At 38.2% G+C, this 16,036-nt stretch overlaps 1 protein-coding gene across 5 annotated transcripts in view; it reads left to right on the forward strand.

Moving 5' to 3' along the window:
* LOC306872573 (phosphorylase b kinase regulatory subunit beta-like) overlaps window positions 1-16,036 on the forward strand; it is a gene marked incomplete at its 5' end in the record, with an annotated part of 79,707 nt that overhangs the window by 61,237 nt on the left and 2,434 nt on the right. For 4 of the 5 annotated variants that reach the window (XM_079421182.1, XM_079421183.1, XM_079421181.1 and 1 more), the window contains 11 exons: window positions 1,939-2,022; window positions 3,140-3,244; window positions 3,483-3,565; window positions 3,641-3,731; window positions 7,337-7,395; window positions 7,562-7,724; window positions 7,803-7,884; window positions 8,340-8,397; window positions 10,166-10,256; window positions 13,395-13,597; window positions 13,771-13,905. In XM_079421182.1, coding sequence (XP_079277308.1) covers window positions 1,939-2,022; window positions 3,140-3,244; window positions 3,483-3,565; window positions 3,641-3,731; window positions 7,337-7,395; window positions 7,562-7,724; window positions 7,803-7,884; window positions 8,340-8,397; window positions 10,166-10,256; window positions 13,395-13,597; window positions 13,771-13,905 — 1,154 coding nt within the window. Of the gene's footprint in view, window positions 1-1,938; window positions 2,023-3,139; window positions 3,245-3,482; window positions 3,566-3,640; window positions 3,732-7,336; window positions 7,396-7,561; window positions 7,725-7,802; window positions 7,885-8,339; window positions 8,398-8,597; window positions 8,689-10,165; window positions 10,257-13,394; window positions 13,598-13,770; window positions 13,906-16,036 lie in introns of all 5 variants that reach the window. The other variant, XM_079421185.1, reaches the window with a different exon arrangement.

Below are 16,036 nucleotides of genomic sequence, written 5' to 3' on the forward strand. Positions count from 1 at the left end.
GCTGGATTCTCCTCAGCAGGGGCTTATTCTGCTTGTTCTGTTATTTTTTTCTTTTCTGTTCGTCGTGTTGTGCAGCACACTTTTGTACTGGAGTGTTATTCTGAGAATGTCAGACTTCAGGAGGTCAGAGAGAAATAGAGCTCCATCTAATGTCGTAAAGATGTCAGCACACTCTGACTTTATCCTTACTGAGGCAAGCGTCACAAAGCGTTATTATTGCAAGGTACGCAAGGTGAGGGCTTTGTTATTAGCCTTTTATGTCGCTACGCTTCAGGAGACATGTACTATTACTTTAAGCAATCAGACTTGGACTTGGAAGACAATAAAATGGCCTAAAAATCTCATCAATTTAGATAGAAGGGTGAACCTGAGCAGTGTAGAGGCTATAAATCTCCAAGTGGGTGGACGTTGGTGAAATAGGGTGGCAAGACTACTATTCCCATCATGCAACGTGGCATGATTAAATCATGCAAATTACTGCTTTACTGTTCAGTGTTTTGCCCTGGTATCGTATCTGTTGGCAAGTCGTGTGTCCTGTTGTTCTCAGGTGCCACCGTCAGACTGGTTTATGTGTTTGATTTAAAAAAGCGAATGAAAGTCTCTAAAACTCTCAGCCAATGTGGACCAATTACACAACTGTTCAAATGTTTGGGGTCAGTAAGACCAGTCTTTTTTTTTTTTAATTGTTTTGTTTTGTTTTTCAGCGAGAACACATTTAAATTTATCAAAGATGGCAATAAAGATATTTATAATGGGGGGGGGGGCATGTTCACACTTTCCGTACTTCATTTAGCAGCACAATCATTTTAAACTAATAGTAATAATCAGAAATGTTTCTTGAGCACCGAATCAGCATATTAGAAGGATCATGTGACACTGAATATTAACAGCTGCTGAAAATTCGGCTTTGCCATCATAGGAAAAATTATATTTTAAAATTGTGTTTACAGTTATTTTGTAAAGATTTTTTAAGTTGTAATAATGTTTTACAATATTACTGTTTTTACTGTATTTTTGAACCTTTGAACAGTAGTGTGTCTGCATGGATCAACATGGATCTACAACACGCACACACACACACACACACAAATAAATAAAATGTATACAAAATAGGGTAATTCTTATTAGACTTAGGCCAGTGAGAAACTACCTAGCACACTAGCATCATGGTGAGCTTTTGCAAAGCACAGTTTTACAAATTCTTCTGAAAATGTTTGAATCTGCTTATTTAGTATCTGGGCTTGAAACTTAAAAGAACTATGAAGTATCGCCATTGTATCCTTGAGTAAGCCACTTAACACCAAGTTGACCCAAGGGACCAAAGACTCTAATAAGTGTACTGCAAGTTGTGGTAGATGAAAATATCAGCTGAATGATAAATGATTAATTAGTGATGCTTAGAGAGAGAGCAGCTTTCTTGAGGTCAGGAGGAGCTGTTGTAAAATGGTTATGCTCAAATAATGGCTTAATTTCTCAGATCTCTTTGTCTTAATTAATGGCACTAAGACATTGTGAAAAATATCACAGCGGTATTGGACCAACTTAAAACTGGAAAGTAAACTGGCTTGTCTGCCTCATGCTGATACTTCTGTGGCACACACTGTGTTGTTGCAGGTATGAGGGGATATTAATATTCACAGTAACAGGTGATCCCCATGTGATTATAGTTTTATCTGGTGGTATTTCACTCAACATTGCCATGCCATAAAAAGCACACCACCCAACAAAACCAACAAAAGCCTGCACTCATCCTGTCATGACTGTTTTGTTGACCTTTTCTCCAGGGAAGTAACCAGGCTTTCAGAATCAACTACTGAACAAAACACACGGTATTAATTAAGCCACATGGTACCTGTACTATAATGGCTCAGATAATGCCTTTGCACACATAACGGGCAGGCATTCTAGTTGTTATTGAGTGTGACTTTATTTTTCCAGGCATACCGCTTTCTTGCCATCAATAAGAAGCTTGGTTTGAGTGGGAGACCAGAGAGGCCTGTTGGCTGCATTGGCACTTGCAAGGTAAACAATGTTCTGTGTGCTCTCCTGACAAACATTTTCTCATTTACTTCAACTCCTGCTCATTACAGTTCTTTGTGCTTGAACCTCATATTAAAAAAATGCTCAGAGTAACACTATGGCTATGATAATAAATATTAGTCCTACTCTAAGAAAAAAAATACATTGTGTGCACCTTTATTTGCACTGTAAACCATACATTGTCTATGTATGAGGAACAGACGTTGGTATTGGTATTGACTGATCCCTTATGAAAATTAACCATGGTTTTATATAAAACCAAAAAAAGTGATTACTATAGTTATACCATATATTACAACAGATTAACCATGATTTTGCTGCACTAACCATGGTATTTATGGTAAAACGGTGGTTATACAAATGGTTATCATGACGGCAAAAAAAAACCACTGTTGCTACACTTTTACTACAATAAAACCATGGTTAATTTTCATAAGGGATGGTTTGCTTTTCAAACAGTATCTTGACTTATTTGTTTGCAAATTATATAGTTGCAGCAGTTCTTGAGTTATTTTGCTGACAGAGAAGAGTAATAAAAAAATTGTATCTGTATCTGCATCTCACCATATGGCTTTCGAAGACTTGGAAAATAGCACTGAAGTGCTTTTGTGTGTTTTGTTGTTGTTGTAGCTTTACAGCCATTGCCACAATGACTTGTCTAAGAGTCTTTAAAATATTGGATTAAAAATAGATAATACTTAAAAAAAAAAAAAATCATTCCACAAAAGAAAGTCAAATGGATTTGGCGTGAGGGTAAACGATTACAGATTTTTCATTTTGTTTGAACCACCCCTTTAACTAAACACAAAAAAGTCTGTTGTTCTGTTACAAAACCTGCTGAGCCTCACTGCCTGCATTGTTTTTAAGCATGATGACATTTGGGAAAGGGGAATTGATTATATTAAGTACTGTATGACAGTGGTGGGCAGTATTCAGCTTCTCGCAGAAATACATAGACAGTTAGGGGGATGTTCATATGTCTGTCAATGCAGAATGAATGTTATGTTTCATATGCTGTCTGAGGTAAAGTGTATGTCTAGATCTACCAGTCATCCATATAGTTGCAGGTAACGCAATGGGTCATTTCTCTCCCCCTCAGATTTTTCGAATCCTTGGAAAGACTGTGGTCTGCTATCCAATTGTCTTTGATCTTAGCGACTTCTACTTGTCCCAGGATGTAATGCTTTTGATAGATGATATTAAGGTGAGTTAGGTGGTATCACACCTCACTGGTTCCTCAGACGATGTAAGAAAAGGGCTCACTTCATGTTCCATGCTTTGTCTATTTTTCTATATAAAGAAAGAATCAAATTTAGGGCAGAAAATGGGCAATGGACAGAAACGTTCCCCATAAATCATCAGTGTCAGCCCTCAGAGTTACAGAGTGTTTCTTCTGCTGTCTGCACTGTATTAACGCATTTGTGTTTACATGTGTTTTGCAGAATGCCTTGCAGTTTATTAAGCAGTACTGGAAGATGCCAGGCCGACCTCTCTTCCTTGCCCTGATCAGAGAGGACAACATTAAGTAAGAGTCTCTCTCATCAGCCAGATCCTGGTTTAGTTTATGAGAGGTTCAGTAATGTCGGCTCTTGCTTGCTAGGGGAAGCCGCTTCAACCCCATCCTGGAAATGCTGGCGTCTTTTAAGAAGGGAAACATTGGAGGAGTCAAAGTTCACGTGGACAGACTTCAGGTGTGCTGCTCTTTTTAAAAATTATTTTATTATATGTGAAAGTCTTTCAAAAGCAGCTTTTCCCCACCTTTTCCTACATGAGAAAGTATTATTATAAAAATTAACTTATGGTTCTCTGAATAGTTTCATGCTTTAAATAAAATTAGACAAGGGAAATCACAAAGCATGGTTTTGAAATTATTATTTAAATACACGTCACATATATCAGGGATCGGCAAGTAAATTTGGCATCGGGCCAAAAAAAAAATATTTGCCACTAGATGGCGGGCCAGAACATAGTCAAAGGATAATTTAAGAAATTAATTGATGAAAAATGCAACTAGAATTGACTGTGACAGACTGTTACAGTGTCTTTTGTAACTGGTAGTGAGCTGTTACTCTGTGTTAAATCCTGTAGGAGGACAGTCATAGACAAAAAGGCATATTTGTGTGGCGGTGTCCGGCAGAGTATATGAGCGGAGTGGAGCGTCAACAATTTCCCCTCCGATATCAGAAACACCGCTCCGCGTCTAAAGTATTTCAGTATGTTTGAAATATCACAGTTCTGTTCATCACGTATATTAAAAAATAAAATAACAGGAGAGTTTCAAAGTGACTTATTGGAACACTAGTGTGCAACCTTTTTTCCTACCACGTCCACATGACTAATAACATGGTTATTAGTCAGCATTATAATAGCTGCTTTTTGCAGTGCAAATATTGTTTATGATGAAAATAACTACGTTTAACTACGCCAGTTATTTTACCTACGGATCGATTCGTTTCTTACAGATTTCTGCTCTTTCGAAATCGGGTACAGATAAAGTAGCACTGTAAGATTACATTTGTTTGAATATTGAGAGAGCGTCTGCGTGTGAACAAGTGTTGTAGTACTTGTTTAAAGCATGCTTTCAGCTGAAAATATTCAGTATCTAGACTAGAAGGAACGAACAAATTCCTTGAGAACTATAACTTACCGCTCATGTCCATTGCCGTCATCATATAGTCACATTCTTTCTGATTTGAGTGATCCTTCTCCATCAAGCTAGCTAAATATTAACATGTGAATTCTTGCTAAATATGCAGTTATATTACGGGTCGTTGGCATGAATTGTACTTGATGGTGATGGTGGTGGAGCGCTCTTGGAGCGAGTGAAAACCACGACGCTCCGACTTTTAAAAAAATCCGCTCCTCGGTCCATTCAAAATCACATCGCTCTGCGCTCTGTTCACATAGCCTACTCTGATTGTGAGTAACTGTTGCTGTCATGACAAGAACCAGCCGCTATCAAAATAATCCTGTTGCCGACCACTGACATATATCATACAATATATCACAAATTTATATGTATTCATATTGCCCCTTTAGCCTTGAAACAAAGTCAGTTAAAAATTGTTTCTCAGGGGGACGTTGGTGATTTTAATGCCGTTCAAATCCAGGATGTCAGTGTTTTTCTCTCACCACCCCCGTAAAAAAAATCCCCGGCCGAATTACCTACTGTTTTTTGACGAACACCAAGGTCGTGTGGTAATTTAATTGCCGTCCGAATCCATTGCCGTCCGAGTTTACGAGAAGAAATCGGTTCAATATTCAGTGTTTAAACCCTTTTTGAGCACTCCCGAACACCGTAAGGTAACGTTGTACTTCGGTGTAATCTGCATACATGTTTATTTCTGAAATGCTGGAAAGTAAAAGAACAATACTTCATGACTGTTCAACCACAGCGACTGGGAGCAGAAAAAGAAGACAAGCACATAAACATTCGAAAAGGTTCTTTATTATGACAGCAGCAGGTATGCAATACAATTTTAAAATATGTATTATAAACAGATATGTATCGCGTATAATTATACAACTATAGCACGTCTATTTTCCTATTTTTAAACAGGAGATTTAAATAATCAAATAATAAATAGGATTATATATTATAAAATGTGACCCTGGACCACAAAAGCAGTCTTAATATATTTGGGGTATATTTGTAGCACTAGCCAAAAATACATTGTATGGGTCAAAATGATAATTTTTTCTTTTATGCCAAAAAACATTAGGATATTAAGTAAAATCATGTTCCGTGAAGATATTTTTTAAATTTCTTACCGTAAATATATCAAAAAAATATTTTTTGATTAGTAATATGCATGGCTAAGAACTTCATTTGGACAACTTTAAAGGCGATTTTCTCAATATTTAGATTTTTTTGCACCCTCAGATCGAGCTTTTCAAATAGTTGTATCTCGGCCAAATATTGTCCGATCATAACAAACCATGCATCAATGGAAAGATTATTTATTCAGCTTTCAGATGATGTATAAATCTCAATTTCGAAAAATTGACACTTAAGACTGGTTTTGTGTTAGGTAATTGCTTGGAATAATAAAAATACATTTTACATAAGTATTTTTAAATGCATTTTACACAATAATAAGAATAACACGAGCAGACTTTACTACAACCATTCCTGTTGAGTTGGTGTATACAGTACACTACCATTCAAAGATTTTTGGTTGGTTATTATTTTTTAATGTGTTTTGAAAGGAATCTTTTTTAGAAATCTTTAAATTTTAAAATGCCATTTATTCCTGTTTTGGAAAAGCTGAATTTTTTTTTTAGCAGACATTACTGCAGTCTTCAGTGTCACATGATCCTTCAGAAATCATTCTGATATGCTGTTTTGGTGCTCAATAAACCAAAATCAGTGTTGAGAACAGTTGTGCTGTTATATATTTTTTGAAAGAGTTACAAAGTCATTTCTAAGGTTCATGGACTCCATTGAACACAATGTGAGCCATTAGACCCTGAGTTGTGGTAAATGTTCACAGAGCTGGTCAACCCGTCAAAATTTCTCCAAGGGCAATAGCACCTCATACAGAAGTTTCAAAAGATATCAGGTATCACATCAGTTAAAGCATTGCAGACTTGGGGCTGTTGTGAATGTGAGCTTGCATTCAGACCCGATTTCTGATTAAATTATTGGAGAATTCTGGCATACATCACCAGAGAGAAGTGTTTCAACCAGGACACTGATTGTGACGTAAATTACAAGGTCACATTTCTTTCTCTATTTCACAGTAATTTCAATAACATTTGATTAGAGTGTCATTGATGACATTTAGAAAACAGATGGGGTGACTTTACATTTCGTGCTGACTTCAAGTGTAATTTAATGATGCAGCAGAACAGTGATTAAGATCATATCTGAATGACTGAAAAGAAATAAAATAAAGGTTTTGTAGAGTCCTACTCAAAGTCCAGACTTCTAGACTTTGATAGAGACAAGACCTTGACAGAGATTCTGCCAAAAGCCTTGACCTTGACAAAGATAAATCAAATAACTTTTTAACAGGATTGAAGTCTGTATTATCTATTTTTTTATTCATTATGATACATATGCATTCTATGTCTCTACTAGGTTCCCTTTGTGAAATATTTCATTTTATATAGCCATAGAAAGCATAATAGAGAATATCACAACAGGGGCAAATGCTCTTTTACGGTACTGTGGTTGCTTAGTGTGTTGATTAACAGTAATTTAGGACATATTACATGTATCATTGCATGTCTTGTCTGAATGCCTGTGTATTCCCTTCGGTCTAATGTAACATTCTTTGTGGAAACTCTATAGACCCTGATATCAGGCGCTGTGGTGGAACAATTGGATTTCCTTCGTGTCAATGAAGCTGAGTAAGTATTAAGCTCCATTCACACCATTTATTTTCCTCTCCACCTTTATGTTCAATATTGTTCACTTATTGAGGCAATAGAAAGAAATGACCCTTTCTAATGCATGCCTCAGATTTATCTTCCATTTCCTATTGCCTCAATACCTTTCTTTATGTGCTTTCTGTAGGATCCCAGAGTTTAAGAGCTTTGAGGAGCTGGAAATGCCCAAGCACTCGAAAGTGAAGCGTCAAACCAGCACGCCAAATGCCTCTGACCTGGAGCAGCAGCCCGAGATCAACATTGAAGAATGGCTCCATAAATCCACATTTGAGATTCTACAAAAATTCAATGTGAGCCTCACTATCCTGCTCATGTGTGATTATGAGTTTCATATAGGTGCTCTTATATAACTCCTATTCTGTTATCAGGACTGTGACTGTCTTGCCAGTCAAGCCCAGCTGGCCAGTATTCTCCTCAAAAAAGAAGGCCCTGACTTCTTCAATAGAAACGGTATGTGATTTCTCTTGATTTCAATGGCAGTTTTTCCTAGCATTTTAATGACTAAGTGTGTAAGGCTGAAGTATTTCAGCAATATTAAAATGATAAGCTTTTTAAGGAGCCACAGGACACGTCTTACCGCATGGCTGCTTTTAAAGCTCATCTGAATGAAATGTCCACAGCTGTAATCCATTTAGTGCCTTCATGGCTAAGCAAGTGGGTTGGCAATGCTAGCTCACACCCTTGTCACGGTCTTAATTCCCATGTTCATCTCATAGCTCAAGACAGTTCACACTTAAACGGACCTATTGAACAAGCGTGGAGCGATTAAATATATGCTTATATGTGATTTTATGTTGCAATCTGGAGCCTCCACATGTCTTTGGGCCTAAATTCTCCAGGGATGTTGTCTGAAAATATGTGTTTTTATGGTTAACACGCCATTCTTAACCCTCCTTCATGTTCAGAGAATCTTAAAGATGACTTGGAGAGAATCTACAGAGGAGCTGGCAGCAGGAAGCTTTGGTAAGAGTTTCTTCTTTTCAACACACTCTCCAGAAACATTTAGAGTTGCACTTATTTCCTCGTTTGTGGGGTAAAAGTAAGATACTCTTGATATATTTATGGCTACTTTTGTTTATACCTCTTCTTTGTATATGTCAATGTTAAATACAACTGAACAAACTATGCGCATATATATTTTTAAACTCGCAAACCTCATGTAGGCTGGCGGTGCGTAGTGCTGCGGCCGTTATCCAGAAGTTTGCCGGTTCTATAGCTCCCCATATAACCACTATGTTGGTCCATGGCAAGCAGGTAATTGGCCATTGGGGCACACAACCTCTGCATGTGTGGTGTAACTGTTGACTCTGTGCCAACGGATGTGTTAACTCATGAGCACGCAATCTCATCCTTTGCTGTTTTTCTTTACATCCGCTCACTCAAGCTGTTGTGATCATGCACAGAGAAACCATGCAGCTCATTATTTGTTTGTCTTTTCCTTTTATAATTGTTATTTTGCACATATGGTAATTTTTTGGGAGACAAGCTATTTTGTATCCTTCATAACACAAATTGATGTCTCATAGCTGGGGTTATCACTGTAACAGTGTCTCATTTGCAGTTTGTTTGTGAGCTAAACCCCATTATGTCGGACAGTATAACCTGTCCATTACACCTATTGATCTTAATTCCTCAGGAATCCATCATCCAAACATGAAATTGGTGAACATTAAATTTATAGCTCAAATTACGCCAAAGTCATGGATTCAATTTGCAGGGAGTGAACCTACTTATAAAACATGTACCCTGAATACACTGTAAAATGATGTTGGATGAAAGCGCTTGCTAGATAAATGAATAAATTAATGGTCATGTAAATTACAAAAGTGTAGAAAGTATAACATTGTATTATAAAGTGTAGTCCAGGAGCAACAACAGCAGGGTCTGAATGCCCAGTGCCACTCTGTCACTTTGAGATGCTGAGCTCTCCTGATCGTTTTCATCCCAGAGGGCCCAGCTTGAAATATTAATGAGGATTTAAATGCTACAGGGGGTCAAAATCTTGGAATATATAACATCTCATTTATTCTAATGAGCATCATGCTGCATTACAATTAGATAAAAAAAAAATCAATAGTTCAAAGAAGTTTGGCGTGGTTCAAGAAGTTCTTGTAACAAGCCTTTTTGGTGATACAGTATATGTGAAATGAATTACTTTTGACCTCCAGCTACATGATTTGTCATTGCTTATGAGGCAGCAAGTCTTACAGTTGAGTTCAAAACTTTAGGGTCGTTAAGATGACTCTCTCCAAGTCTGCATTATTTGATAAAAAAAAATACAGTAACGGCATTAATTGTTATTTTTATATATTTTAAAATGTAATTTATTCCTGTGATCACAAAGCTGAATTTTTGCAGGCATTACTAAAGTCTTCAGTGTCACATGGTCCTTCAGGAATCATTCTAATATGCTGATTTGGTGCTCAAGAAACATTTCTTATGTTGCAAATCGTCGCTGCTTAATATTTTTGTTGAAACTGATACATTTTAAACATTACAAATTTTAACATTATAAATGTATTTGCTGTCACATTTGATCAATTGAATGTGTCCTTGCAGAATAAAAGTATCAGTTTAATTAAAATAATCTTACTGACCCCAAAGTTTTGGATAGTAGTGTATATTTTAGGAATAAACTATATTTTGTAATAGGCTATAGTGTTGCCCCATTTATGTTTGGCTCCATTGAATGAGTGAGAATATCTCTGTTGTACTCTGTTGTGTTCACCAGGTCCATTGTGCGTCTTGCTGCCAGTCTCTTAACTAAACTAGTGGACAGCCTTGCACCGAGCATTACTAGCGTTTTAGTGCATGGCAAGCAGGTAAGTGGAAAACAGGAACAGGGGCCTAAATAATTAACATCTGAAGTCAAAAATATACATTTCAATCTGGGATTTCCCACAAACTTTTTAACGTTCACTGACTTTAGGTTAAAATTTGCCTTAAATTCACATCAAATGTATGTTTCAGTCATGATGGACTCCTCTTCCTATTATGCAACATGATAATATCTAATTGCATTAGTCACCACTGCCAAAGCTAACCTGCTGCCCTTTCATTTGAAGCTTAACCACTCGTTCTGCAGCGAAATCGCTTTTACCCAGAACTCCTGCAACCATCCCATTGTTCGTGCATTACATTTAACGCCATTGTACATTTACCTTTTATTTGCTTTGTGTTGAGACAAACATTACATGTGGTGTGGAGGGTTTGTTTAATGAACTGCCATAGTGTCCCAACATAGGCCTCTTGAGCCCCTGGTGGTTGTGAAATGATTCATCAGAGTAGCGCACTAGCAGTGAATCTGCATATAAATTGCATCCTAGGGGCCTAATGTTGTGGGTAAGATAAATGGGTACGTTTTGCTTTGAAAATGGGTCATTCCTTGCATACAATAGCAGTCTGAGCTGACCTGCATGTAGAATTATAGAGTCTTAGCATTATTTAATTTAAAGAAGCTAAGCCCTTTTCTGTGTGCTCCCTACTTAATGTGTATTTGGGTAAATTGCCATAGCAGAGCATTATTGATGTCCGCTGGGAACTGTAAGGAGATACAACAGCAGATTATACAAAGCAAACCATCACATACTTAATCCACACTTAAAAATATATGCATTTCATTACATAAATAAAATATAACCAAAGTATAACCAAAGACCAAGTGGCATGTGCTAACAAACCATTCTAGATGTTTTCCAAGATATAACGTCGCTTTTCTGGGTTTGTCACATTTTTTTCAGGTAACACCTGGTCTCGTGGTGACATCTTTCCACTAACATTTGACAATCACAGTCAAGTACCCAAATAGCTTTTAAAAGAATTGATCTTATAAAGGCCAACAAACCTTGATTTCTACTATCTTTCTTATACAGAGGGGGAATTTTTTTTTGATCCCCTGCTGATTTTGTATGTTTGTCCACTGACAAAGAAATGATCAGTCTATAATTTTAATGGTAGGTTTATTTGAACCGTGAGAGACAGAATAACAACAAAAAAATCCAGAAAAACACATTTCAAAAAAAGTTCTAAATTGATTCGCATTTTAATAAATATTTGACCCCTTCGCAAAACGTGACTTAGTACTTGGTGGCAAAACCCTTGTTGGCAATCACAGAGGTCAGACTTTTCTTGTAGTTGGTCACCAGGTTTGCACACATCTCAGGAGGGATTTTGTCCCACTCCTCTTTGCAGATCCTCTCCAAGTCTTTAAGGTTTCGAGGCTGACGTTTGGCAACTCGAACCTTCAGCTCCCTCCACAGATTTTCTATGGGACTAAGGTCTGGAGACTGGCTAGGCTTGCTTCTTCTTGAGCCACTCCTTTGTTGCCTTGGCCGTGTGTTTTGGGTCATTGTCATGCTGGAATACCCCTCTATGACCCATTTTCAATGCCCTGGCCCTGACGGTACATGGCCCCGTCCATCGTCCATTTGATGCGGTGCAGTTGTCCTGTCCCCTTAGCAGAAAAACACCCCCAAAGCATAATGTTTCCAGCTCCATGTTTGACGGTGGGGATGGTGTTCTTGGGGTCATAGGCAGCATTCCTCCTCCAAACACGGCGAGTTGAGTTGATGCCAAAGAACTCGATTTTGGTCTCATTTGACCGCAACACTTTCACCCAGTTCTCCTCTGAATCATTCATTTCTTGAGCAGGGGGACCTTGTGGGCGCTGCAGGATTTCAGTCCTTCACGTGTAGTGTGTTAACAATTGTTTTCTTGGTTACTATGGTCCCAGCTGCCTTGAGATCATTGACAAGATCCTCCCGTGTAGTTCTGGGCTGATTCCTCTCTGTTCTCATGATCATGAAACTCCACGAGGTGAGATCTGGCATGGAGCCCCAATCTGAGGGAGAATGACAGTTATTTTGTGTTTCTTCCATTTGCTAATAATCGCACAATCAAATAAACTGTTGTCATCTTCGCACCAACTGTTGTCATCTTCTCACCAAGCTGCTTGGCGATGGTCTTGTAGCCCATTCCAGCCTTGTGTAGGTCTACAATCTTGTCCGTGACATGCTTGGACAGCTCTTTGGTCTTGGCCATGGTGGAGAGTTTGGAATCTGGTTGATTGATTGCTTCTGTGGACAGGTGTATTTTATACAGCTAACAAGCTGAGATTAGGAGCACTCCCTTTATGAGAGTGCTCCTAATCTCAGCTCCTTACCTGTATAAAAGACACCTGGGAGCCAGAGATCTTGCTGATTGATAGGGGATCAAATACTTATTTGGCTCACTAAAATGCAAATCAATTTATAACTTTTTTGAAATGCATTTTCTGGATTTTTTTTGTTGTCATTCTGCCTCTCACTGTTCAAATAAACCTACCATTAAAATTCCCCCACTGTATACTGTAAATGCCACTTGATGTCTAATACAGTGGTATTTTTTATTTGCATTGAAATGCAGATAATATAAGCAAATTTGATTGAAAACAACAAAACCAACACAATTGTAATAAACCAAAGTTATGTATAAAGCAGCATTTACTTAGTTTCCTTCACATAATGGGAGTTTTTCTTGAAATTAATAGTTGTACTGGAGTTTTGTGATTTTTGAGATTTACACAAAACACTCTCATGGCAATTCTAACTATTTTATGTTTTTGCCAATTGGTGGCTATTTTATATGAATTTTGTATGATCCCATTCGTATGCTTTCATACGACTTGCCTTCACCCCTCTTGTGGTTTGATTTAGTGGTGAACCTTCATGTTACGTTCTCTCTAAAAAAAAAATAGCACCTTTCCCTAATCTCATTGTACAAATTCATACAAAATCACCCCCTTACAAAACGGTTAGATTTTCCCATGAGATCAGGTTGGATTTATTCATTTTAACATTTTAAAATGAATTATCCTGGTTTGAGTACATTAAAACCCATTCAGAGAAAAAGAAACAAACAAAAATACATCTCTGAGAAATCATTCATCATGATGCAGACTGACGACAGTTCTGTTTTACCAGGTGACTCTCGGCCTGTTTGGGCATGAGGAGATCGTGATCTCTAACCCCCTGTCTCCAGGGGTCATTAAAGACATCATATACAGCAAGTGCAGCCCCCACGGCGAGCGAGAGGCCGTGCTGCAGCAGGAGCTCGTCATCCACATTGGCTGGATCATCTCCAACAACCCAGAGCTGTTCAGTGGCATGCTGAAGATCCGTGTGGGGTACACTTTCACGTCTCCTCTGAGATAAAGAGTTTCACAGCATTAACCTAAATAATGAAGCATGCTCAAATCATTAAATAATCATATCTATTCTGCACAGATCATTTCTGTCAATTATTTACATGGGTTATCTTTACATGGGTCTTTATTTGTCGTGCCTATTTTTCATTCAGATGGATTGTTCAAGCCATGAAACATGAGTTGAAGATTCGTGCTGGGGACATGACACCTCAGGACATCTACCAGATGTCCCCTAGTGATGTCAAACAGCTCCTGCTGGATGTCCTCCAACCTCAACAGACTGGCAGGTGCAGGATGCCCACCATCTGTGTGTTAGTGTAGATACCTGCCAAGACTGAATTATCTGCTGTGTCCAATTGCAACAGTAGCATACAGTTTATCATCATTTGATTATTCCTAGTTTTCAATTGGGCAGCTGAGGTTAGTTATCAAATAATAATATAGTCTTCTGATAATGCAGTTGTAACACATTCTCACTGTCAGGCTACAGTTGGAAAAATTTGGAGTCAGTAAGATAAAATAAATATTCTTCTTTCTTTATAGATCTATCTATATCTATCTATCTATACTCACTGGCCACTTTATTAGGTACACCTTGCTAGTACCGGGTTGGACCCCCTTTTGCCTTCAGAACTGCCTTAATTCTTCGTGGCATAGATTCAACAAGGTGTTGGAAACATTCCTCAGAGATTTTGGTCTGTATTGACATCACGTGGTTGCTGCAGATTTGTCGGCTGCACGTCCATGATGCGAATCTCCTGTTCCACCACATCCCAAAGGTGCTCTATTGGATTGAGATCTGGTGACTGTGGAGGCCATTTGAGTAAAGTGAACTCATTGTCATGTTCAAGAAACCAGTCTGCGATGATTTGAGCCTTGTGACATGGTGCATTATCCTGCTGGAAGTAGCCATCAGAAGATAGTGTAGATATGTAGTCATAAAGGGATGGACTTGGTCAGCAACAATACTCAGGTAGGGTGTGGCGTTTAAACGATGCTCAATTGGTACTAAGGGGCCCAAAGTGTCCCAAGAAAATATCCCCCACACCATTACACCACCACCACCACCAGCCTGAACCGTTGAGACAAGGCAGGATTGATCCATGCTTTCATATTCTTTACGCCAAATTCTGACCCTACCATCTGAATTTCGCAGCAGAAATCGAGACTCATCAGACCAGGCAACGTTTTTCCAATCTTCTCTTGTCCAACTTTGGTGAGCCTGTGCGAATTGTAGCCTCCGTTTCCTGTTCTTAGCTGACAGGAGTGTCACCCGGTGTGGTCTTCTGCTGCTGTAGCCCATCTGCTTCAGTGTTCGACGTGTTGTAGGTTCAAAGATGGTATTCTGCATACCTTGGTTGTAACGAGTGTTTGAGTTACCTGTTGCCTTTCTATCATCTCTAACCAGTCTGCCCATTCTCCTCTGACCTCTGACATCAACAAGGCATTTTCGTCCACAAAACTGCCGCTCACTGGATGTTTTCTCTTTTTCTGAACATTCTCTGTAAACCCTAGAGATTGTTGTTCGTGAAAATCTCAGTAGATCAGCAGTTTCTGAAATACTCAGACCAGCCCGTCTGGCACCAACAACCATTCCAAGTTCAAAGTCACTTAAATCCCCTTTCTTCCCCATTCTGATGCTCGGTTTGAACTTCAGCAAGTCGTCTTCACCACATGAGTTGCTGCCATGTTATTGGCTGATTAGCAATTTGTGTTACCAAGCAATTGAACAGGTGTACCTAATAAAGTGGCCGGTAAGTGTATATATACAGTTGTGCTCATAAGTTTACATACCCCTTACAGAATGTGCAAAAGGTTAATAATTGAAACAAAATAAGAGGGATCATGAAAATTGCATGTTATTTTTTATTTAGTACTGTCCTGAATAAGCAATTTCATATAACAGATGTTTACATATACTCCACAAGACAAAATAATAACTGAATTTATAAAAAATGACCCCATTCAAAAGTATACGTACCCATGAATCTTAATACTGTGTCGTTTCCTGGATGATCCACGACTGTTTTTATAATTTGTGATAGTTGTTCATGAGCCCCTTGTTTGTCCTGAGCAGTTCAACTGCCTGCTGTTCTTCAAAAAAATCCTCCAGTTCCTGCACATTCTTTGGTTTTCCAACATCATCTGCATATTTGAACCCTTTCCAACATTGTATGATTTTGAAATCCATCTTTTAACACTGAGGACAACTGAGGGACTCATGCATTACTATTACAAAAGATGAAAACCTGTACTGATGCTCAAGAAGGCCACACAATGCATTAAGAGACAGGGGGTTTAAACTTTTTAAATTGGATGATCAGGGTAAATTGTTATAACATATATGATTAGAATACAAACAAACTGTATTATGTATAGATATGTTTTATCCAGTGTTATGTGTTCCCTCAGCCTTAT

This window comes from Barbus barbus, assembly GCF_936440315.1.
Source record: "Barbus barbus genome assembly, chromosome: 1".
Lineage (NCBI taxonomy): Eukaryota > Metazoa > Chordata > Actinopteri > Cypriniformes > Cyprinidae > Barbus > Barbus barbus.